We start from the raw sequence: 26,585 nt of genomic DNA, 5'->3' as shown, positions 1-26,585 counted from the left end.
TCAGCTCCATGGATATAAAGAAATACACATGAGCAGGGCATCACATAAGGTAGGGAAGAGGCAAAAGAGCTGGCAAGTTAGGCCAGGGATTTCTGCTGATGTACCAGACGAAAGGTGTAAGATGAACACTGGGAATAAAACCAAACCCAGAACAGGCCAGGAAGGCCCCAAATCTCCCATTTTAATTGAAAAGGATTATTAATAGCTTATTTTTAAACCCCCAAAGGAGGATGGCTTTTGCTGAACATTTCCTAAATGACCATTCTTCTGAAAGCCAAAAGTTAAACTTGAAGACAGTGGCCACTGGAACTGGACAACAGCAGGGCAGCTACTGAAGGACTAATGACTACTAGTTAGCTGAACAACACCTTGCTCAGACTCCCTTCTGATCCCAACTTATCTCCCTATCGGCTATTTTGGAGTAGAGTGTGGAAAGGGAGGGAGAGAGAAGATCTTCAATTCAAATCTGTTTTATATTTTTATCTCAGAAGGGATATTTGCAGCTGTTAAAATGTAAGTTAAAAAAAGAAAGAAAGAAAAAGGGGAATCACATGACCTAAGGAAAGAGACAAACCAAGCCACTTGCTTTGAATTTCAGTCTTCCCATCTGCAGAATGTCAATAATCTCTCTTCATGGTGCTGCTTATGTGGATTATATTCAGAACAAATGGAAAGTGTCTAATAGTATTTTGAGTGATTTTACTCAACAGGTTGTACTTATTATTATTATTGTTGCTTTTATTAATTCTTATCCCTAAGTTGTGTTTTGAAAATAGGGCCACAGAAATTTTCAAAGATCCAATTGGAAAGATTCAAGTGCTGCTTAGTCACCAAAAAAGAAAAGAAAAAAAGAAAACCAAAATAATCTAATGGTTATGAAACTCTTTTATATGAAGTCTAATTAATTATGTACCAAAGTAATCGCCTTTAAAAAAACATCTTTGGCTTGGGACATTCCTTGTTAACTCTGTGTTCTCCTCCTCAATACGAACCTGGACTTTTGGTAGTCAATTAGATGTATAAATACATTCTATGTATAATTCTTAGAATTATAAATTTACATAATTAAAATACTCTTATAGATGAACCAGAAAAGAAACTCCTACAGCCTTAAAGAGTTAAATCAGATATTATCCAAGTAGGTATGTATTATATAATTAGATTTAATAATTCTAATCTCATATCCTACATCTTTAGGGCAAATGAAATTTCAGAGACCATTTGGCTTTAAGGAAAGATAGCCTCAGACTTTCACAGGAACTCCTTATTAGCAAGTAAAACGACAGAGTTTTAGATGTTTTAATCTATTATAGGTATTCAGTGCTGAGGGACTGATTTTTACATATTGGGATGGTAGCACCTGCAGGCATGGTCTCAGGTGAACAAGTAGGGCTAGGCAGATGGGAGGAACATAGGCAGGAGCTGGTTCTTCCTCAAAGCAAAGGCTAACTTCACATGAGAATGCACAAAATATGGTAGAGAGTGCCAGCTAAGCAAAGATAAGCTGCTTAAACTGGAGGTTGCCCAGATCACATGGTTTTGGTTATGGAGAAATAGCTGTTATTTTCCCCTTACATTTTCAAAGTAGGAAATGATTTTGGCAGATCCTGAATCTCCCACCCTGTGCACTGCTCCTTTCTCCTGCTGACAGCCTCCTGTTGGCCCTTCTACTCCCTGCACCAGGTATCTGGCAGGAAGGAACTGGGCAGCAGTTGCCACATGGACTCAGGCTTTGTTCTCCACTGATTTAAGCCATTGGTCTTTTATACCTACTTTTTCTTCTCATGTTTGACTATCTGTTCACTGTGAAGAATCAAATTGCCATATAGCCAGTTCAAAGAATAGACCCAGGTTTCTTATTTTTAACAGTCATTTTTAGAGGAATTTGGTGGGAGAGCAGTGGGAGAATCAAAATTTCCTGAGATGAGCACAAAATCACCCAGAAATAGATTTTTTAAATGCATTTTCTCTAAAGACGGTCTGAGGCCAATTTAAAAGTTGGGTTGATAAAAGGAAAACTAAATATCATGAGCAGTGGCAAACTCCTTCTGTATTTTCTTGATAATGGAAAGACCAGTTATGTCTGAAAGGAGGATTCTGAGAGGAGATGGAAGGGGTACAGCTTTAAGAAATTTATTAAATTAACAGGGAGCCTGCTACAAGGACAAAGGTGATGTTTCCTATCCCATGACACTTTTGACAATGTGCCTTAAGGTCAACAGAACTCTGCCAGGACTTGCTACACCTTGGATGTCCTTCCCATGTCAGCTTGGCCCAGGGTACCCCACTCCATAGACCTTGTGCTATCAAAGCTTTCTACTGAGACAGGGACAGAGAACAAATAGTTGGTTATCAAAGAAAAGGAAACAGAGGTTTCCAACCAACTAGAGGTTGCTAATAACTAACCTCTGGATCACTTCCCCTACTCAACTGGCTGTTAACACTTCCCATGGGAGGAGGGATTGTACTTTCCAACACAAGTGATTGCCCCCTATGCCTGCTCTTTCCTGCTTTGGGGCATGTATGCAGGAAAGAAAGAGAGGGTGGGGAGGTCTATAAAAAAGCAAGACACACCTGCTCCCATGGGCACCAGCTCTGGGTCCCAGCTTCTCCCTGGAGAAGTCTGCTATCTCTTTTCTATCTCTTGAATAAAACTTGTCTTCTATGCTTCTCTTGGTGTTTCTCAGGTGCTAAATCTTCCAGGGGGAACAAGGACCAAATCCTGATTTCCAAGACCCATATCACCGCTATAGTAGCAAGTCCTCATGCCATGATCTTACCAGTTACAGTGTCATTTAGTGGCTTTTCCCAGTCCAAGATGACAAATGAGGGGCACCCTTCCACAGTGACCACAGTGAGGTTGGTGGGTGGGTTCTGAGGTGGGCTGGTGGCATTCCCCTCCATGGATTCCTCTGTGGGGAACCGTTTGACGGAGTCGGTGATGGAGCAGGGCCTGTTGTCTGGCTTTGGGATGTAACGCACATGAGGACCTAAGAGAAAATTCTGGCATTTTAGTAATTTTAAAACCCATGAAGGAGATGGAGGTGAGCTCATAATATAATTATCTGTTGGAGGGCATTGAGTCCCTTCATTATGGGCAGATGCTTGAAAGCAGTGCTATAGTTGGTTCAACTTGCTCATTTATTTACTTAAACAGTTCTATGTTGTGTTAATATTCATAATTAATTTGGACTCTATAGACTTGGTTTATACCTCATTATTTATGGGGTATTGAGTCTTATCTCAGTAGAGAATAATGAGCCTGACATTGAACATAATTCTGGTGTCATCCAATAAATCTGAGAAGTTAGACTCAAAAAGATCCAATAGTTCTAAGCAATTTATGTCCCCAAACAAGACTCAGGAGTACTTTAGGAATTATATCTATATAATTTATGTATGTATATATATATATATATATATATATATATATATATATATATATATATAAACAACTTACATATATATATACACATACATATGTGTGTCTTTGTATATATACACAGATATATATATATATATATATATATATATATTAACATACCTATATATCTACATATTTGTCTCCATATATACACATATCTACATAAATGTCTATGCAAATATATATAGTGTGTATATAAGTGTGCACATCTATACATAGATGTATGCATATATATATCCAGCACCCAATAAGGTGACATTCACAGGAAAATGTTACCCATAATGAGAAGAAAAAAATCAATAATTTGAAACCAATCCAGAACTTGCATAGAAGTTAGAATCATCAGATAAGGACAATAAATAGTTATGATTATGATTCACATGTTCAAAAAGTTAAGACATGAGAAATATAAAAAAATACCCAAGTCAAATTTCTAGAGATTAAAAAACTACAAAATATAAGATGCAAATTGCACTAGATAGAAACAATATATAATATGTTACAAAATAAATGATAGTAAACTTGAAGATACAACAATAAAACTATCCAAAATAAAATACAGAGAGAAAGAATTAAAAACAACCAACATCAGTGACTGTAGATGACTTCAAGTGTCTCATGTACATAAACTTGGAATACCTGGGGTAAGTGGGCAGAAAATATATTTTAAGAAATAATGGCCCCAAATATTCCAAATATAATAAATTCTAAACCCACAAATCCAAAAAGTTCAAATAAAATAATTATGCATTATACACGAAGAAAACTCTGCCAATCATAATCAAACTTCTCAAAACCAGTGAAACAGAGAAGAATATTTAGAGGAGATAGAGGAAAAGATAGGTGTAGAATGACAAGATAAAGATTGTGGTAGACTTGTCATTGGAAGGAATGCAAGTGAGAGACAACGGAGCAGTCTTTGAATATGGAAAGAAAAAAATGTACCATGTGGGATTCAACAATTTGTGAAAAGATCTTTAAAAAACAAAAGCAAAGATTTTTCAAAAGTATAAAACCTATAAGAATTCATTATCAGCAGAATCATACTATAAAGCATATTAAAAGAAGTTGAGGAGGAAGGAAAAATGATACCAGATGGAAATATGAATCCACATAAGGGGATGAACAGAAACAGTAACTATATAGATAAATATATAAAACACTTTTCTCATTATTTAAATCACTCTTCAAGATAATTTATTGATAAAGAATAAGAGTTACATAGAATAATGTGAAAGTATAATAAATGACAATAATAGCCTAAAGGCCAGGAAAAATAGCTGGATGAGTGTAAGGTTCTTACATGTGAAGTTATTTATTTATTTATTTATTTATATTTTGGTGGAAGATAGATTGTGATAAGCTAAAGATGTAGACTGTGAACCCCAAAGCAACAACTAAAATAACAAAGAGTGACAGCTATCACACATCCAAAAAGATAAAACAGAGTCATAAAATACTCAATCTAAAAGTAGGTTAAAAAACAGGACAAGAGGGAGCAAAGGATAGATGGGATGAATAGAAAATAAATAATGAGATAAAGGTTAAACCTAATAATATCAATAATCATATTAAATGTAAGGTTCTATGTAATCCAAATAAAATGAAAAGATTGTTAGATTAAATAGAAAAGCAAGACCCAATCATAAAAAACACACTTTAAACATCAAGAGACTAATAGGTTAAAAATAAAAAGATGAAAATACACGACACTAGTCAAAAGAAAGTATGACTGAATATGTCAACGAATTAGATTTCAGAGTCAATAATATCACCAGAAACAGAAAAGGTAATTTCATAAGGATAAAGAATCAATTAATCAGGAGTTTATTATAATCCTAAATAATTTAGGTCTGCACTTCATTACACACATTTAAAACACGTGACACAAAACTAGATAAAATCACAAGAAGAAATAAATTCATGATTATAGTCCATGATTTCAATACTCTTCTCTTTTTGATGATAGAGCAAGTATACAGAAAATCAGTAATCACATGGCATAACTGCACAGTACAAACAACTTGACCTAACAGATATTCATACCATACTATGGACCGAATTTGCATTCCTCTAAAATTCATTTGTTGAAGCTCTAAGTTCCAATGTTACTAATTTTGAGTAGGGACTTAAATGAATGAGGTCATAAGGGTTGAGTCCTAATCTAATCTGACTGGTATCCTCTCTTTATCAGAAAAGAGATATTAGAGATGTATAAACCCAGAGAAAAGACCATATAAAGTCTCAGGGAGAAGGGGCCATCTGCAAGTCAGGAGAAACCAAACCTGCCAATCTCAAACTTCTTACCTCCAGAAGTGTGAGATAATATCTTTCTATTGCATGAGCCATCAAGTCTATGTTTGTTATGACAGCCCTGGCAAGTTAATTCAGCATTCCATTTAAGAAAAAAAAATACATTCTTTTCACACAGCATACGTACCAAGATGTACTATGTTCTAGGCCATAAAAAAAAGATCTCATCAAATTTAAAAGGATTCAAGTAATACAGGGTATCATACGATACTGGAACTAAATTAGAATTAATAACAGAATGATCTCTGGAATATTTCCAAATATTTGGAAATTTAACAACACACTTCTAAATTATCAATAGGCCAAAGGAAAAAAATCAAGAGAGCAATTAGCATTTTGAGCAGAATGAAATAAAGACAAAATATGTAAAAAATTGGTGGGTGCTACTTGAGTAATATCTAGTGGGAAATATGTAGCACTAATTTCTATATTAGAAAAGAAGAGCAGGAGCTGGGGGTGTAGCTTAGTTGTACAATTCTTGCTCAGCATTTGTGAGGCTTTGGGTTTGACAAGAGAGTGGTCTCAAATCAATGAATTCATCTTTTATTTCAAGAAACAAAAGTCAGAAAAGCAAATTAAAGCAAAATTAAGCAGAAGGAAGAGTAGAAAGAAATGAAACAGACACAGAAAAAAATAATGGAGAAAATTAGTAATACAAAAAGTTGGCCTTTTGAAAAGATCAAAAAAAAAATTCATAAACTTAAGCCAGACTGATAAGGCAAAAATAAGTAAATAAATAAAAGACATTAATAACATCAAGAATGAGAAAAGTGACATCAACACAGATTCTTCAGACATTAAAATTATAATAAGGGAATATTATAAGCCACTTTATGCAAATAAAGTTGACTACTTAGATGAAATGCGCTAGTATTTTAAAAAACATTACCAGAGCTTCCTAAGGAAGGCAAAATATTCTGAATAGCCGTATACTTAGTAAAGAAAGTAAATTTATATATTAAAAACATTCCCACAGAGAATGTGAGACTCAGACAGCTGCAGTGGTAAATATTACTAAACATTTAGGAAAGAAGCAATAACAATTCTAACAAACTCTTCCAGAAAACTGAAGAGGCAATTTCAGCATTATTCTAATACTAAGCTAGACTAGACATTACAAGATCCACATATATATGGACAATTGATTTTTGACAAAGGTACAAATACAATTCAGTGGAGAAAGGAGTCATTTCAAATGATGCTACAACAACTGGATACTCACAAGCAAGAAAGGACATGTGTTCATAGTTTGTATCATACACAAAATCAATATACATCGTTCACTCAATGTTCATCAAAAATCTAAATGCAAAAATGTAAAACTTCTAGAGGGAAATCATGTGGGAGTTTCTCTTTGTGACTTTTGATTAACCAATAATTTATTAGACAACACAAAAAAATCCAGATATTAGAATGATAGTAAAGAAATATTATGAACTTAATGTAAATAGATTTGACAACTCAGATAAAATGGACTAACTGCTTGAAAGATACAACCTACCAAAGTTGAATAAAAAAGAAACAATACTGGAGAAAAAATTTAATGGAAAGTACTATACTTATTAAAGAAAGTGCATTTCATATAAAAATTGGCAAATAGCTTCATTAATTAAAAAGAGAAGACACATACTGGGAGAAAATATTTGCAATGCACGTTTCTGAATATACTCAAAATTCAACAACAGGTAGACAAACAATTCCATTTAAAATGTGGGCAAAGCCAGGTGTGGCAGATGTCTGTAATCCCAGCAGCTCAGGAGGCTGAGACAAGAGGATTGCAAGTTCAAAGCCAGCCTCAGCAACTTAGCGAGGCACTAAGCAATTCAGTGAGACCCTGATTCTAAATAAAATACAAAATAGGGCTGGGGATGTGGCTTTGTGGTTAAGTGCCCCTGAGTTCAATTCCCAGTACCCCACCCCCTCAAAATAGGCAAAGTTTGGATATACCAAAAATATAGATGGATGGAAAATAAATGCAGAAATGAAAGCACATTTCCATACAAACGTGTACACGAGTGATCACAGTAATTTTATTGATAATGTAAAAAAGAAATTATAAACTCTTGAATATCATGAATAGGTTTAGAGAAAAAAATATTTTATATCTGTATAATAGAATACTAGTCAGTAATAAAAAGAATTGGGCTACTGGTACACAGAGTAACATGGATAAGTCTCCAAATAACTATGTTGAGCCAAATAAGCCAGACAAAAAAAGAGTTCATAGTGTAAGTTTTCTTTTATATAAAATTCTGTAATGTGCATACTAATATATGGTATAGCACATCTGTGGTTACCTAGGGACTAGGGATAGATGAGGGACCTGAGGGGGAGGGATTATAAAGGATCATGACAAATGTCTGCAAGTCACACTGTGTTCATTATTTTGATTGTGATAATGGCTCCATAGGTGAATATGTACATTAAAATTTATCAAATTTTACACTTCAGAAAAAAATTACAAAGGAATATTATGTTTCTCCTACTGTGGTACATTAGATTATTATTCAAACATATTCTCTGTGTCCATGGAAGGAGTAAACTTCCCCATCCTTGGTTGAGCTTGGCTATGTGACCTTTTTGCCCAATGTTTATTGGCAGATACTACATAAAAATGAGCTTGAAATGTGGCTGTGTATTTGGATGGCATGTCTCTTTGCTCTGTATTGCTGTAAGAATGGCTTCTCCTGGTTCACTGTTGGTTCCTTATCCTGGTTACCAGAATTAGATCACTGCATTCCAGCTATATCACAGATTCCAGCTATACCTGCTTCAAGAAGCAGGTGCACCTTGCTAAGCATCAGACCCCCAGCTGACTTGAAGAGACTCAAAAAATAAATCCTGATTATAGTAAGCTAATAAAGTTTTGTGGTTGTTACATAACAAAGATCTTCCCTCCTAAAATAGCCGTGTTAAACTGAAGATGCAGAACTAAACCTACCTTTGAATCTGGGCTTCCCAAGATGATCTGTTTCTCTTGTTGGGCTTGAACTAAAGTCAGTTGTGTTACCTAAGAATGAAAAACAATAAACAATTTTGGTGAAGAGAAGAAAAGCTTTATAATACAATGGCGAATAATAAAGACTGAAGATGGCCAATATTTATTCTAGTTATATGGCTGTAGGGTAAATTTCCTTTATTATTTTTTTTTTTTTTTTTTTTTTTTTTTTTTAATATTTATTTTTCAATTCTAGGCGGACACAACATCTTTGTTGGTATGTGGTGCTGAGGATCGAACCCGGGCCGCACGCATGCCGGGCGAGCACGCTACCGCTTGAGCCACATCCCCAGCCCCTTTATTATTTTTATACTTATTATTATATTATTATTTTATACTTTTTTACCCACAATAAAAGGGTTTTTGTTATGTCCTGCTGCAAAATGTTCTGGACTATAATAAATAATGAATTAAAAATTACAACCAAGTGGTTAATACTCATTACTAACTTAAGATATGTGTAGTTAGTAATGACATGAGGCTTAATAGGAGGTAGCAGGTACAGTTTAGATCATTTTAGAAAACAAACTTGGCATTCTATGTCCACTAAGGAAAGGAGCGTATTCTACAACAATGTATTGAAAGTAAGTATAATTTTAAAATTGAAAATGCCCAAATTGATTATAAATTGAATAAAATAGAAGATTTAGAACTGAGACTTTATTTCTTCCCCAATTTGAAATGTTTTAGTACCTCATAGTGAAGAGGGATCCATGGGCTGTGTGTGGACTACATCGGCATTACAGCCTAGTGAATAGGAGAATCTGGTGTCTGGGAACTTCCGTGGAAATTTCCTCGGGCTAAAACTGCCCCAACATATGTGACCCTATTCAAGCTCTGCCTGGTCCACTGGAGATGGGGTGACCTGCTGTAGCCACACAGACTCTAAGAGATGGATGTGACCTGCCAAGATGTCAGTCCTCCTGCTGACAGCAAGACTCCACCCCTGAAACCTTATCTCAGTCTTTGATGTACTCCCTTAAATAAAACCACCAGAGTCATTTTCTAATTGTCCAGTTCCAGCTCCTGTGTGGCTTTGGCCTATCAGGTACCCCAAGCTTCTTTAAAACTATTTTTTCTGAATCTATGTCTTTTGTTCTTCACTAAGTATGCTGACTTATCTTACATTCTCTGCGGGCAGGAAGAAGGACCCATTATCAAGGTGCTGGCCGCCTCCCCATAGCTAAGCATCCAGCGAAAACTGATTGACATACTAACCAAGCTCTTCTCCGGAGGCAGGAGCTGTTGGCTGCTTTTTGTCTGTCTCTGGTCTCTCTGAGGGGATTCCTGTAGGTTTGAGTGTTGCTCTCAGGGGTGGGGAAGTTACTCGGCCTGATGAGATGATTCCTGTAATGTAGAGCCAAAGTAGTAAGACTTTATAGAAGCACTGCCAAGCCTCCCATTTATTTATTCAATAAATATTTGGTAAGCACTTACCATGTGGCTTGGCACTGTTGGACAGGCTTGGAGAAAAATAAGACCTGGTTCTTGATGGAGGTAGATGTGTGAGCCAAGGGTATTGGAATATCACAGATATTGTGAAAGAACTAGATAAGGTCACAGCGGGGGCAAGGAGTGGGAATGCTTACAGATCTCTGTGGGAAACGATGGAAGGTGTTGGGGAGGGTTGGAGTGTTTTCAGAGGATGTGCTAATAAGAGAAGTGATCAGTAGGCAGGGAGAAGAACTGTATTCTAGTGAAGTTGTAGGAAGAACACTGGGGTGTGGCCCAACTTGAAGTTTAACTGGCAGCCATGGGAGATGGCCAGAGAAGAAGGAAACAAAAATTCCTAGGATAATGTCCATGATCTGGCCTGAGTGCCAGAACAGTGTTACTCTGAGTTGGTATATTCAACAGTGACTCCTCCACTTTAAAAATACTCATAAGTCTCTAAAACCGGATCCATCCCAAGGTCCAGGCAAGTCTGAGTGTTTACAGTAGAGTGGAGTTTGGATTGGATTTTCTATTTCCTCTGGGTAAAAGAGTCCTTCTTGGGCCATAGAGTCAAGGGCTCTGAGCTGGACCTGAGGACTCTGGCCCAGCATGGAATCCTGGGAGAGTCAGGCAAATGGGCCTCTGATTCACCCCTGGGGACTTATGCTCCTTGTCCTAGAGGGAATGCCTCAATAAGACAACAAGAAAAACCCAGGGAAGTCACACCACAGCCCACATACACTTTTCAGAGTTGGCAGAGACAGCAGGAAATGCTGGCAGCCGTTTCACCCTGGCAAGGAGAGTGGGACTCAGAGGCCTTGGTGGATCTGGAAAACCGTGACAAATGGCGGGTGCCCTGAAGCCACCTAAGACTGTGCTCCCAGCCAGAGAGCCTCAGAGGACTCCCAGACATTAGATGGATTTCCTGAATTCAGGATAGACTTTTCTGTGGTGTCAATCAGGTCAAATCTGTACTACTGCCCTTGTTTGGCATTTGGCTTCTCGGTGCAGCCGTTTCCTTTGAATTGGTGGTGGAAGGTGGGGCATGGGGAGAAGTGACCAGAGTTAGTCTCAGAAGGGGAAAGTGTTTGTGGTTTGTCTTCGGGCTTAGTGGGCCGTCCCAAAGCTACACTCACTGAGAGGAAAGAAAATGATTTCATGTAGCAGCAACCAAGGCCACTGAATTGCAGCTGAAGACCTACAGCCTTGCCAGGGGACTCTGCAGGGGCAGTCCCCTGGGTTTTCCACGGGCACATTCAGGCAACACTCCAGTCTGTGACTCATTCAGTCTGACCTGAAGGCAACAGGCACTCATGTCACAGCTGCCTAACATTATAACTAATGAGGAAAACCTGGTATCCTCACGAGGCCATGTCACGAGGCTTTGACTCAGGAAAGCACCAAAAGCATGAATGAGGCCGATTCCTCCTCTAGACACCGGGGCTCTAGAGTTCATCCTAATAGTCATGGGGATCTAGAGATCATAATATACATCCCCAAAGCTTCCAATTAGCATGCCCTCCTGTTAACCAGCAAAATGATAGATGTCTACTCCCTTTCACATAAGCCCTTCTCTGTTTCATCTTTCACAGTTGCCTTTAATACTTTTATCCTGATTGCACACACCAAATATTTAGGGAGCAGAGATTTGGCAGGAGAAGAAACCATGAGAAACATGCTATGATTTGCTGTCAGGTCCCAGGAGGAGAACTCTTAATAGCAGTGAGGTAAAGCTTTGCTCTGAACTGGATCGATTTTCATTGATTCTTAATTTCACTCATTTATTTGTTCAGTTGTAACTTATCAAATATCCCCCATGTGCTAAGCACTGAATATGGTTTTGGCAATTTGGGGAAAATATATCAAGATTTCTGTCATCATAGAGCTCACCTAACCTATGCAAACAAATAGGTATAAAACAAGTATAAAATGATTGCTCTTTGCCGTAATGGAAGTATGTGCCAAAGACACATTGAACAGAGAAGCAAGGCTGAGACCTCTTTGGGGAGCTAGAGAAGGATGTGTGAGTATCCCAGGCCTGGGAGGGACCATTCTGTGTAGAAGAGGAATCTACACCTAGATGTGGAGGGGGGAAAGAAGTTTGACTCCCAAGACACCTCCCTGCCTGGCTGCTTAGGGAGGCTAACTCAATCACCTCAGTAGTTTATTACCATCTCCTCCCTGAGTACCATAATACTGGGCCTGGCATGGGGCTGGTGAATAGGGGAGCTTTCATTGAGATGTATAGGATTTCATTTCAGGAGACAGAATGATAAGTCAACGACAGGGTATCCCATTTTCAGTGATCCTTAGGGACTTGGTAACACAGAGCATCTGTCCCAAATAATCCATTCGTTGAAGGGCCTTAGTTGGCTTCTATCTAGGTTCCAGGTACACAGACATCTAAGAAGCAAGCTGGCTTAGATGCAGAGGGGCTGTTTCTTTCACCCCACCCATCCAGATTCAGGATATGAATCCTCAAAGCTGTAACTTACAGTGTCCAGTCTTAGGGGCCAACACAAGCATGTGTCACCCATGCCAGTGGCTGGCACACGAGGAAGGGAGGTGGTTGGCTAGTAAAACTGAAATCATGGAGGAAGAAAGAAGATACATAATGAGCTTACCTATGCTTCCTGGTTTCCCAGTGACATTATTTGGTGGTAAAGGTTTTCTTCGTGGAGGCCCAGATCTAGGTGGCCCGGCTGGGTGGCGAGTCCCTGGTATTGGGATTGAGAAGTCATATTACAGACAAAGCCATCATAAGAATTCATTGTATAAAATAACAGTATTTTTTAAAAAAATAACTTCTGATAAGTATCAGTTGATGACAAAATAGAATTTATAGAAAAGTACATATGAATAATACACACTGATATTCCTCTAAATTAATGTTGGGCGTGTACCCAGGGACAAAGCAGCACATTAGTATAGGTAAAGTATATCCTTTAGTTATCAATGAAAATACATGAGTGTATCTATCTTTTGAAAGGCTGATAGATATAGAATTCAGCATATTTAGATTCTTATTTAAACTTAACAAGAAGCATTTCTGAACTTCATTATCCCCACTTGCCTTTGATTTTGAAACTATAATTTCGTATGCCATTTTAGCTTTGAATTAGGCACATTATTTCTTTTTTTGTGGGTCCCCAACCTGTCCCCAACTCCAGCATGAAACTATAATTAGACAAACATCTTTAGAACTTCTCAAGAGATTATACCAAAGTAGCCCTAATGGCAGAAACAAGAATCCTGTGCCTGGGGAGAGCAGGGGCACTATTAACCACTTTGGTGACTGTGAACTGCACAAGGACTCTTGGCTAGGGGATAGAAGTGGGAGCTAAAGTTTAACACCCACTCTGCTTTCCCACTGGATAACTCTGGCACTAGGCTGCCAGCCCAGAGGAAGGAAACTTTTCCAACTGGCCTGTCTGTAGGGGCAGCAGAAAGAGGTACCTTTTAATAATTTGAACAAAGGTGTCTATTTTGCACAAGGGTTGGCAAGTTTAAAGTTTTTGGAGCAGTCCACCTTAACTTAAAGTCTTATGTTATAGCTTAAAATTTCTTTCTTTGTATTATTTATGTTGGTTTTAAAATCTTCAAGTAAAATTGTCAATCCAGGAAAATGCCCCATGGCTTTAAGTACTTCCTAGGATATTGGGGGTGGGGAGAGATAAATGGAGTGAAGGAGAAAGGAAGAGAGAACAGAGGAGGAGAGGGAGGAAGAAAAGGAGGAGGGAGCATGCACTTGCTCAGGAAGACGGTGACAGAGACAATTGTGTGCAAGACTAAGTCTCATAGCATCCTTTAAAAAAACAAAGGTAGTCTGAATTGCCACCTTCCTAATTTTACCTATTACATTTACATACAGCATACTCTCAAATCAGGAACATAAAGAATTTCATTCCAAAGACTGCGGTAATGAATCATACAAGAACATAACTTTAGCATGATAAAAACTAGAACCCACAATGACTGCAGCATTTGTTCCTATTTGTTCCTCATGGCCCCTACGAACATTACAGAAAGTGCTTATTAAATTGGTACCCCTTTATGGGTTCTTATTAATATTTAGAGCACTTTTCATTCCTCCAAAGATAATATTTTGGAATGTTTCTCTAGCAATATGCATGAACTGTTAACCTGGCTCTGACACACTGTAAGGAGATGATGCTGTTTTTGAACTAATACTACTGCAGTTACTGTCACTGTGCATGTTTTCAGAGCTGAGCTGCTGAGAGGTAGTCAGCGTCTTACTCCTTACCTGGTTTTTTTGTGGAGTGGGTGAAGTCTACTGACACATTTCTGCCAGCACCTGATGGTTTGGGTGCTTGCTTGGTTCCTATGACAAGAAAACATGAGAAGGAATAAATACATGGAAATAATGTACTAAGTCTTCTTCGTGGGAACTTGGTAGATCTGTCAGTGGTGATGTGCATTCTTGGCAGAGCAGGGGTATTGGTGCTTTTGTGTCCACATTTTAATTAGCTCCTACTATCTGCAGAAATAGAAAGATCCCTAGTCTTATATTCATTGATTATATCTTTTCTGTAAAGTTAGCATTGGATTGGAGGTTGTGGTTTTGTCACAATTTTCCATGATACTTATTCTGTACTGCCTTCCTGGGTGGTATTGCTTTACCAAGTAGAATTTTATCTACGGCAAGTAACTACTTTTTGCCAGTATTTGTAAGTACATTTTATGGTTGAAAAAAATGTTCCTCCAACTCCTCCATGCCCATTAAAATACCTTAGAATTCCAATATGTTTGGGATTATACTTAATGAATTAACTTTTAAAATGTTCCTTAGTTGACCTCCATTATCAGGCTGTTGAGGCTGCCAACTATATTTTTAACTTTGGAATTCCCTGAATAGGCCTAGAACTCCAAATTATTATTTAGAAGAAACCAAATTGAAAATTGTTTTGTGTGACTTTTTTTTTTTTTTTTGTCTCCTAAGTTCCCCAAACACAACCTGGTAGTTATTACTTGGTCATTCACCTAAATATACAGACTTGAATTGGGTAGCTTCCCTACAGCAGAGAGAACCAATGTATATTTCATCTTAGTTTTTGTAATTATCATTTTAAAACATTAAAAATAATCTTCTCTGATGTGGCTGACAGTTTTCATTAAGAAAGAAGAGAAACAGACACTATTTAGAATCTAAATAGTAAGTATCACTTTAGCCATAATGACTCAACATAAAAAAAGAGCCTTACTCTGAGGACCTGACTATAATTTACATATTAAAAATAAGAACAAAATCTGAAAGTAATCTACTAGTTGGTACATTAGCAATACCATCACAGTAAAAAAGGAATGACAACAGCCCTGTTTTAAATGGTATATTCCATGGATTGTGGTGGGATATTACTTACTTAATCTCATCTAATGTGTAAGCAGATTCACTGATTAAATATACAACAGAGGCTTTGCTTTCCAAAACTGAGACATTTCCATATTAACTGTGGAATTCAGGGAGGAACCTAATATTGCAATCTCACACTCTCTGCTGCTTGAATAGAGATAAATATATAAAATCATGAGAATGTTTGGATGGAACCATGAATCAAATGTTGATTATTTGTGGTAGGAAAAAATGTTTCTGGGGCTAATGACTATTTTGTGGCTCACCCCACAGGCATGATTAACACACGGCTAAACAGTCTTCCTGTGCTCCATTGACAGGGGTAATGGAACTGGCCCATTTGAGTGGCTACTCTGTGAATGGCACAAGGGAATGGAAAGTACTCCCATTTGTGCCACCAGGATAACTTGGCTTGGCAAGGGTAAAATGAATTTTTATGTACTCCAGAAGGCCATTAGACTGTGCCTTGAGTAGATCCTTATTCACGGCCATTCTCCGAAGCTGTCTACCCTTGAAAAACAAAGTAGTTTGATCCAATATTGTACAAGCACCTTACATATTCATGACCTGATTTGAACCAAAGGCAAGGAGGAGATTAAGCAATCTGTGCAAGGGTTCATAGCTAAGAGGTATTGGGATCCAGAACCACTTATTCCTGGGTCCAAAGCATTTCTCTCAAACATTAGGTCCTCCTATTTCCTTCCTTCTACTTCTGACTCTAAATGACTACAACCCAAGAGTTCTATACTCTCTTGGGTAAGTTGAGATGCCACCAATATATGATGGGGCTTGATGGCAAGCTTGTGTTATCTAGCCAATCCCACTAGTGTGGAGGCCTCAGAAAATGGTCACAGGCTTTTAGCCGTCCCTGACCAAGCACACGCAGATTCACCAAATCACAGTGGTGAGACCTCAAAGGGGCAGATGAGTTGAAGACTGAGAGGCCCTGGAGAGAATCCAAAATTCTGCTGGGCTACTTTATGAATGAGATGACTGATATAAATTCCCACGTGTCTTTTCTAATCAAAAAGAGAAATTGGGCTGGGGATGTAGCTCAGTGGTTGTATTTGCCTAACATGTATAAGCTCTGGTTTTGATCCCCAACACTGAAGGAAAAAGAGACATTAAAAAAAAAAAAATCGAAAGAAACTAAGACATTTCCTTTTATTTTCTGTACAGGTGAAGAAAGAGCCATCATACTGTTAGAATCCTTAGGTGTAAGTATCCAAATCAATAGCATATCAGCTGCTAGCTGGACCTTCTCCAGTCTTTGAAAATAGATAGAAGATCACGCAGTATATGAAAGCACTGGAAAGGGCCCTAAAAAAAAAAAAAGGTGGGGGGGGTGGGGGGCGGGGAAGGGCAGCTGTGGGATTCAGTGGAAAGTGGTTGGGATAGGAAACTGAGCTCCAGGTCAGATTAGATCAGTGAACTTCTGTTGCCCTGAGTCAGAGGAGATCAAATGAAGGCCAAAGGCAGGGAGAGGAAAGAAGGAAGCCAGTAAAAGAGATATTACAGAAAAAAGGATCTTCAGGAATTGGCTCTCAGTCAGACAGTCTGGACAAGGCTGTGACTTGAATTCTTTTTTCCCCCAAGCAGGATTAATTGACACATCTTTTAAAAGCGCACAGTCTGCTCTGGAAGCACCAAAACTTGAGTCTCAGCATGAGACCCCAACTGCCATATGGGAGTTCTCCAAAAATCTTGGGATTTACATAGTTCACCATTTAGCAATTAATTTTTTGTCCAAAATGAAGTAAGGGTATGGGTATTTTTAGCCATAGTAACAAAAACTTTGCAAACAAACAGACTGGGAATCAATTTTCATATGCATTAGTAACTTCATTCCCTGTGACCAAAAAGGGGCCATATTAATGGATGATTGGTCTCTGCACCCTTTCCCCAACTCTTGGCACCTGGTTAAAATTTCGGGGCAATGAGCCAGTAGCCTGGAAGATTTAGTCACAGACCAGAAAAACACATTTCTAACCCCAAGGAGTCTGGGTTCTTGTTGTGAAGTATATACTCTATGTGGAGGTAGTAAAGTGTGGTTTCCTCATCAGGATGTAGAGAAAGAGAGTCTGGGGTTCAGGTATTTAACAGTATCTGCCAAATCACATGTGCCAAGATGGCTTCATAATTATGCTTTGCCTGGCACATAATGGCCCTTCAATAAATTCTCGTTGGAGAGAGAATAGCTAGACAGTTTAGCAATAGCCATCTTCCAGGAGAAAGGCAGAGAGTCCAGCAGAGCAGTGGGTAAACTTTTTCTGTAACGGGTCAGACAGTAAATATTTTTAACTTTATAGGCTATACCATCTCTGTCCCAATTCACCAACTTAGAAGATTCTAATATGTGGAACACACCAGCTAAACTGAGATGTCTCTGTGGAAACTTTGAAAAAGTAGAATAATGAAAAAAAAAATGACCCATTTAAAATCTCAACCTCTTCAGGCTACTTCCTAACTTTGAAATAAAGGAAAATCTGTACATGTAGGTATGAGAGAAACATACTGCAGGGCAAATATCTGTGATAATGTTATAAAATAAGAAATAAAAAGTCAGGCTTGATTCCCAAGGCTAATGGAATTATTGAAAGATTTTTAGAGAGACCCCAATAATCAATGATTTATAGTCTTTAGGTCTCAAAGTTTACAGTTCGTTTTTCCCTTTGTCCCTCCTTTTTCTCTTTTATCTTCCAAGTATACAACCTTAGGTGTCTTAAGACCATGAAGAATATAGACCCTGAACTCATACTTTATCAACTAATTTTTAAATGTAATTTTTAAATGTGATTTAATTTTTAAATCTGAGCTGAAAACTTCAATAAGAAAAAATCACAGTAAAATGTATGTGAGATGGGTAATAAAGATAAATACTCTGGGAAATTTGTCACAGTTGAGCATGAACTCCATTGACACAAAAACAGTCTCTCAACAAGAATTGATTGTTGGGGTGAGGTGGAATATGCCTGTAATCCCAGTAACCCAGGAGACCGAGGCAGGAGGATTGCAATGTTTGAGGCCAGCCTTAGCAATCTAGTGAGACCCTCAGCAACTTAGTGAGATTCTGTCTCAAAATTAAAAATAAAGTAATATGAAGCACAAGGCTGTGTATCTCATTGGTTCAATTCCCAGTACCAAAATAATAATAATGATAATAATAATAATATTAATAATAATAGAGGCTAGAAGAGAGTGTAGATGAGATAGCAGAATTGTGTCAATAAAGGATATCAATGCAAACAGCTTCATTTCTATAAGTAAGGCAGATAAAAACTATACAGAATCAAAGGAAGGTAGAGATGGCAAACCTATAAACTGGAGAGAATGTTTTGAAACTTTTTTTTTAGATCACCAATTTCTTAACACATTTGCAAACATCTCAGAGCTGTTAAACTTTCCTTTATGATGTATTACATAGATATTCATAGTACTTATGATTTACAACTTTGATGCCATTTACTTATTTTCTGGCCCTATTGCACTGGCCCAACATTCCACTATGATATTGAAAAGAAGTGATAAATGTAGGAATCCATGCTGTATTCTTAATCTTGGAATAACATCCAGTCACTCACCATTAGGTATCATGTTAGCTGTTGGCTTCCCATAGATGCCCTTAGTCAGTTTAAGGAAACTTTAAAAAAAAATTCTTAACTGCCAAATTTTCATCATGAATCAATTTTAAACTTTGTCCGTTGATCTTTCTTTTTCATCCACTCAGTTGATCATATGACTTTTCTCTTTATTCTATTACTGAATTACATTAGTTTAAATGTTGAGCCAACTTTCCATTTCTGGGAGTAAATCCCATTTGGTCGCTAGGCATTATTGTGGTAGACATGGAGATGTGCCACCCAGCTCTTGTATTCAAGGATCTCTCAGCTAAGACTGTCCCTGAAGGAGATAACATCTCAATGCTTTTTGCTGAATTTTCTCCCTATTGGTGATCAGCAAGTTCTTCCTTGACAGAGAAACCCAACAGACGGTAATAAGTAGACAATATGTAAAATAAATTTTGGTTGGAGATGAAAGAGGAGCAAGGAACATGGAAATAATGAATTCCATTTTCTCTATTGTGAATATCAGTCCATTTTCTATTAGTGACTAACTTGAAAAAGCAATGATTTAAGATATTATCCTTTCAAAGTCATATTGGATAAGAACATGCAAGAAGGTACTAGATACCATTCACTGTTCAATTCAAGTGGCTCTGTAAAAATGTTCACATTGTTGATAAGCTAAAATATACAAATGCTCTATTTTACCCTCTGAAAGACAACTAGCAGTTTGTTATTAAGGATCCATGTTTGATTATACTGAAGGCTAGTGGTTTTCAAGTGTGATGCTAGCAATTGTATTTGTTCTTTTATTTGCTTAGTTGATATATAAATGCTTTCTTCTATTTTTACTTATGCAGTCTCCAAGGAATTATTTAAATATTGAAAAATTTGTACTTATCCTCCTTCCAAAAGGAACTGAGAGATAAGGCCTCTTTTTAGAGTCAGATTGTTTATATCAATCAAAGAAATTATGTACTACCTAATCCTATAGTTGGGAAGAATCAAAAGTACAACTGAGCACAACTTGATATTAGAATGCTTTCTTGATTTTTATATTTTATAATACTTGCCTCATTATTTAAAGAGAAACAAATTCCTAAAATTTCAGATACCATAATAATCAAAAGTACAAAAAAACACATTCTAAAGCAAATTTAGATGATTTTTAGACTAAATAATTTTAAGTGTTATATCTCTTTCTCATTAGGAACCCATCATGGATTGATTGAATCAATACACAATAAGTAAATTCTGATTTTTATGTTTTACATAAGCATAAAAATTATACTATTAAAAATATTTCAAGGGGATGATATAATCCCATATAAGGCAGCTAATTGTTATCATTTATCCATTGAGTAAGATGGGTGTTTAAATTCTCATCATATCAGTGCCCTAATTATCTATAACTGAGCTTGCCCCCACAGAACTGACCAAATTAGGGCTATGTCATTTATGATCATTTACAAAGCACTGAATGATTTGTAAACATTAATATATCTGTAACCAGTGATCAGTTGCTAATTGTGCTGATTTTTTAATCTACTTCTTGTTTAAATTTCACATTCCAGCTTGCTAACAGATGCAGGTGTTTAAGAAAATTATGATGGTACTTGTGAGAAATTATAATTTTCAAAATCAAGTAAGGATGATTTGAAAGATCATCCTGTGGATGAAAGTGTTTTGAAATTAGTGACAACAGCCATTTTCATTATTCTCATTCAATTATTCATATTTAATCAGGTTCTTTTTAAGAAGTGAGATTGTATATGGCAGCTAATTTAGTGGGCTGAGTTTAGAAAAGTGAAACATTCTTTGATATTTTTAGAGACATTTGAAGTTTTGATTTTGGAATGAATTATACCTTTGAATTCCAGTTTTACAAAGAATTTCCAAAACCAGTCAAAAAGAAATGAAGTGTAAATTCAACTAAATTATTAAAAAATGAATAATAACTTTTATTGCTTTGACAGGATCAAAAGGAAATAAATTTATGATTATTACCTGTTCCGACTCCATTCCTGCTGGGTATCCCACTGGGCTTGGGTCTAATGGGTCTTGTCCTATTCAGAACTACAATGAAGTGGGACATAAATAGTTTAGATATCTTTTTATTAAAAGTTTGCAGCCAAGGAAAACAAAACTTCACAGAGAATTGGAAGTCATTTAACCAGGCAATAAAAAATGATGAATTACCAAAAAATGTTGTTCAGGATCTAGAGACCACATTCTGGTACAAAAATCATAGACTTAAATTTGGAAATAGAGTCCTGAATTTGTACTGAGGTAATAACTGGGTTTCAATATTTGACTTGAAAATAAACTGGCAATGGATTTTATAACTCTAAGTGGGAAATACTTACCTTGATACATTTATCACATGTGATACATCCCAAAATAGAACTGAAGGAAGATCAGAACTACATAAATCTAATGAAAACCCCAAACCTGAAGTGTACTTATTATTAAAGCCTCAATTCATAATCATTAGTTGGTAGTCCTTTTGTCGAAGTCTCTAGTACAGATGTTTCACTAGAATAGTCCTTGCACATATCCTCTATTGGACACTAAGATGAAACCATTTAAATTTCTCTCCTGTTCTATACAAATTCATAGCACTACAAAACCTTAAGAGGGCATCTGCATCATGGTCCAGTGAGGAGACTCTTTAAGAAAGAGAGCCGAGTGCATTGTGCTTACACGAGCCAGCTCTGGAGCCAGATTGCTGGCCTTTGAACCCCCCTTTCTCAAGATCTTAGTTTCTTCTCAGTAGCTTAGTTTCCTCAACTGTACCTCTAGGCAAGCATTTAGCCATTGTCAACCATTATTGTTACTGTTTATATATTTTGTAGTAATGTTTATGCAGTTACACATCAACAGCTATTGTGACACAAAATTCACATAGAAATGTTTACATAAGATTTCTATGCCCAATTAATTTTAGGAGTTGGAATATTACAGCCAAAATATGGGGGCTTTCTACACAAAGAATTTTTTAAAAAATTTTTAAAAAATATTTCTTCTTTCTCTCATATGCCTGGAAATATATTGAGCAAGATTATTTCTTTGTGAGTTATATCAATTAGAACTTTAAGAACATTCCTTAGGATCACAATGAAAAAGGACAAAAAACACCAGTCTTTGATCCAGTTTGGGCTTCAGCATAAGAGCAATTTAAATGGATCACGTAAGTCTGTCCATTAACATCTCCTTCAGTTTCATGGAGGGATATCTTAGGACCTTTGGAGAATTTAGTAAGTTTAAAATATTTAGCAAAATGTAACTATGACATTATTCAGAACCCTGGATTTTTTATCCTCTAAAGGAATCAAGTAAAAATATTCTCCTTTTACACTAAGAAGAGACCATGTTTTCTAAAGAGAGAAATAACATTTGAAATTGTCATGGAAAATTGAAGGTGTGTGTGAGTAATGCCCAAACACCATTTGAAAGCTACTTTTATATCAATAAATTTCCACAGTGGTCTCTAAATCCAAACATGCATGGAAAACGTTCGTTAGGTCCTTTAGCGTCCATGGATTTGTCAGAACCTCTCTGTTCTTCACAAGGATTATAATTTCTGCATGTCCTTTATCACAATTTAAGGATATATATTCCCCATACACCTTTGGTGAATTTGTTTGTCTCAATTCATTTCATATTTTCCCCAGCCTGATGATTGCTTAGGTCATCAGAGAAACAGAAATAATTTACCAGGTCTGATGTGTGGTTTGCCAGGTATTCTGGGTCTCACAGGAGTAGTATACAATCTATGTGGTGCTGAAATAGAAAAAAAACCACTTTATATTTAATAACTTATATTTCAAAGTTACCTAGATGGGCACTTATCAGCCTAGGGACTAACAACTTGTACACTTTTTGCATGTAAATAGAAAGAATGTGCTGTAATGTCCAATTATGCATTATAGACTTCATGCTAAAGGAATGCAAAACAAGTGAAAATATTCATGACTAAAACTCAAAGATGCATACAGGATGAAGAAGGTCATTTGCAATGTGTATTAAAGATTAGTCATTTTGGCCACATTTTCCTAGAGCATTAATTTTACCAGAATGTTACTTAACATAACAAACATATAAGCCATCTGTCTATCTGTCCGTCCATGTACCCATGCATCTATACACACATCTCTCCATTAAGAGTTACTATGGAGCATGATTTTGCCAAAGAAGAAAAGAAACTTTAAAGGTAAAAAAAATAATTTTTTTTGATAGGTAAGAAGAGTAGAATAGGAACATTTGGTCTTTATCAAATTGTCTTTGCTCATGAACTCTGAAATGAATACACAGTGAGTGTCATCCACAATGCTATATGTAGGAATGAAAGAAAATGATGTCTGGTGTCCTACCCATAAAGGAAAGGTAAGCAAGGAGGGAGAATTTGGGCAAGACATGAGACCAACATACCACCTGCTTATTCTCTGCCCCTGTTTTGGAGGGCCCGCAAATGTAGGACACCTAATAAAGACTTGCTGAATGAATAAATGGCTGATCATTGTAAGTAGGCACATTTGCAAGAAGACACTGAAATATTTCACTTCCTAAAGTTTTAAAGTGTGCATTCATTCTGTAATAGGTCATTCCCACCTGAGTTCTTCTCTACTTGCCCACTGTGCCCCCGTACTGCATGCTGCCTACTGCCACCAACTTTCTTGGTAATGTTTTAGCTAAGACTGGAAAAAATTTTCTTGTAAACTATGTATGTAGGTTACATCATTTTGATGATTTTGGTCACATTTTGAGTGGGTATTTATATAACCATAAATCAGCAATGCTTTGCCTACTGAGCTAAAAAAATACACCTGCAAAATAGGCTATAATATATTTCATTCATAAGCTTCCAATGTAAAGACTGTGATGAGCAGGATTTTGCCACTCTGCAGGCCAACAACAGCAGAGGCATCCCGAAATTCTCTGGTGGCTCAGCTTGGGCCTTCCTAAGGGTAGAGACCAGAATGAAGACATGTTAAAAATGTTATAAAGAATAAATTCTGCTGGGTGCAGTAGTACATGCCTATAATCCCAGTGGCTCAGGAGGCTGAGGCAGGAGGATTGTGAGTTCAAAGCCAGTCTCAGTAAAAGAGAGGCACTAAGCAACTCAGTGAGACCCTGTCTCTAAATAAAATACAAAATAGGGCGGGGAATGTGGCTCAGTGGCTGAGTGCCCCTGAGTTCAATCTCTAGTACGCCCTCCCAAAAACAGAATTAATTCCCACAGACCTTAGAACACCTGATGATAATTTGCTAATTTTTTTTTTTCAATTTTCATTGAAAGTGGTAGAAGTGGCAGTCAATTTAACCTATTTCAGCTTTTCATATAAATCCCTTTGAATATTCAATTGTTTTTGTTTAAAAGAAATACAAGGATCATGGTTCTGTGTCATTCTAGAAAATATGAATATTAAAACTTCGGATAGGAAAGAGATCAGAGCAGAGCACAAAAATAATCAGCTATGGGATCAGAGCTTTTGTTCTAGTTTGTCTCTTGTCTTAAATCTAGAACTCACTTTTTAAATAAGAGCTGAAATACAATATAAGTTTAAGCTGAGAGTTACTCGACCAAATATAGCATGGCCTTGAGAAAACTGTTCTAGGGTTTCAATTTTAAACTAAAAAAAAGAAAGAAAGACAAAGGAACTATGATAATGTACCTGCATAGACATTGCCACATTGTTTTAGTGACTTATAATAAAAATAAATAGTATACAAAGGTGGCATCATATCTAAATATGAATTTTATGAAAATCCATATTAAAGTTAAAAACACTGTATGAAGACAACATCAAAATAAACAGCAATCACAGGAGCACACTTTAAAGAACCCATGCTCTGCCCAGTTACAGGGTGAAAGGAGAGAGAACATGGCCTTTCCTGGGTAGGGGAGGGATCCAGGGTTGAAAGTGAAACAATCAGAATTTTCCACAGTGGCCCTGGCCAGGTGGACCCCTACAGTGGGCTGAGACAAGAAGGGGAAGGGAGAGGAGTTACAGCACCCTGCAGGAAAATTGTCTCAGCAGACACCGCAGGGAGGGAGGCTGCCACAGGAAAAAGTGTTGGAGATTCTACTCGTGTGCTCATGCTGAGGGTACAAGGATCACCACAGCTGAGGGCTTGGAGACCACAAAGCCACATGGATAAAGGGGAACGATTCCATCTCTACTCCATGTCTTTCAATAGTGATGTACCATCTTCTGTTCCTGAGGTGCTCGGGCACATGCTTATGAGGTGACACAGCACACCTTTATCAAAGTTGACCTTCAACTCTCAAACAGGATTATTGGAATGGCCTAGGTGTGGATGCTCCTCTCATCCCTGAAGATGGGTAATTTCCTCCTGTTCTTTGTTGTCTACAAATAGATCCCAGGTGAGTCCACTCTAAAGATTCTGGGCACAAATCCAAAGAAGCATGAATCATGGGACAGCACAGTTGAAGCTCAAACTAAGAATCCTCAGTACATGATAAAAAATAAAATAACACCTTGTATAAATCTGTTAGGATAATCCATATAATTATATAAGAGCCTCCACAGATACAGAATAATTGGTAGAATTCATATCTAATAAAATATTTTAGAAGGAATTTGATAAAAATTCCACACATATTAGTAATGATGACACAGTATTGACATTCCCATTACAGTCAAAGCCAAGCAACAAAAGAGCAGGCCTATGATTTTTCATCCTTGACCCTAAAAAAAAATTCTGTGAAGCTTTCAAAAGCTAAAATGTTTTTCATGTTTGGCAACATGGTCTGAGCTAAATGAATGTCTTTATTTATCTTGCTTATTGTAAATATTTATATATTTTGCTGCAAAAACATTGTGCTAGGTTATGAGAATGCAAACATCTATTAAGCAAGACATTAAAGAGATTTGCAAAAACAGAAGTGGGGGAGACCACTAAAATCAGGGTGGAATGTGGATGTAGTAGAATTGACCATCTGCTGTTAATGGTTAAAGCTGGTAATGGGGATGTGAGGGGGCTATTGTTATATTATGCTTCTGACTTCTGTGTATATTTGTAAATAAATAGAAGGTTATTAAGTTCAAATTTAATAAATAGTGAAAATTTAAGACATAATAAAAAGCTAAACCAAACAAACAAGATTTAGAGATTTTAAAGGAAATGCGTGCACCCTGGACAGTCTTAGTCATATTTGTTTATGATAAACATTGTCCCTCTGAAAAAGTATGTACCTTATAATTAGATTTTTTATTGTTATCATTTATTCTTGTTATATCAAAGTTCATCCACGAATTGACCCCCTCAAATTTGGATTGATAAGGGGTAAAATAAACTTGTTTCTCAACTCCTTAAGTAAGTTTGCTTTTGGCTTGATACCATTTAATAGAGATGGGCAAAAGAGTCATTAAAGCAACAACAACACAGCAACAATGGAAACCCCAAGGGTTATAACCCAAGTATAATAGAAAAAAAAACATAAGGAAGAAGAGACTT

At 36.8% G+C, this 26,585-nt stretch overlaps 1 protein-coding gene across 21 annotated transcripts in view; it reads right to left on the bottom strand.

Moving 5' to 3' along the window:
* Nucleotides 1-26,585, bottom strand: part of Abi3bp (ABI family member 3 binding protein) — a 247,636-nt gene that overhangs the window by 17,595 nt on the left and 203,456 nt on the right. For all 21 annotated transcript variants that reach the window (XM_046455259.2, XM_046455247.2, XM_046455248.2 and 18 more), the window contains 7 exons: nt 22,821-22,886; nt 21,111-21,179; nt 14,434-14,511; nt 12,794-12,886; nt 9,954-10,082; nt 8,679-8,747; nt 2,781-2,990 (listed from right to left, as the gene is read on the bottom strand). In XM_046455259.2, coding sequence (XP_046311215.1) covers nt 2,781-2,990; nt 8,679-8,747; nt 9,954-10,082; nt 12,794-12,886; nt 14,434-14,511; nt 21,111-21,179; nt 22,821-22,886 — 714 coding nt within the window. The remainder of the gene's footprint in view (nt 1-2,780; nt 2,991-8,678; nt 8,748-9,953; nt 10,083-12,793; nt 12,887-14,433; nt 14,512-21,110; nt 21,180-22,820; nt 22,887-26,585) is intronic.

The sequence above is a fragment of the Marmota monax genome, unplaced genomic scaffold (assembly GCF_021218885.2).
Source record: "Marmota monax isolate L192 unplaced genomic scaffold, Marmota_monax_Labrador192_F-V1.1 WCK01_AAM20220418_F8-fsc00053, whole genome shotgun sequence".
Lineage (NCBI taxonomy): Eukaryota > Metazoa > Chordata > Mammalia > Rodentia > Sciuridae > Marmota > Marmota monax.
The sequence above is the reverse complement of the archived record's forward strand: the minus strand, read 5'-3'. Positions and strand labels throughout refer to the sequence as shown.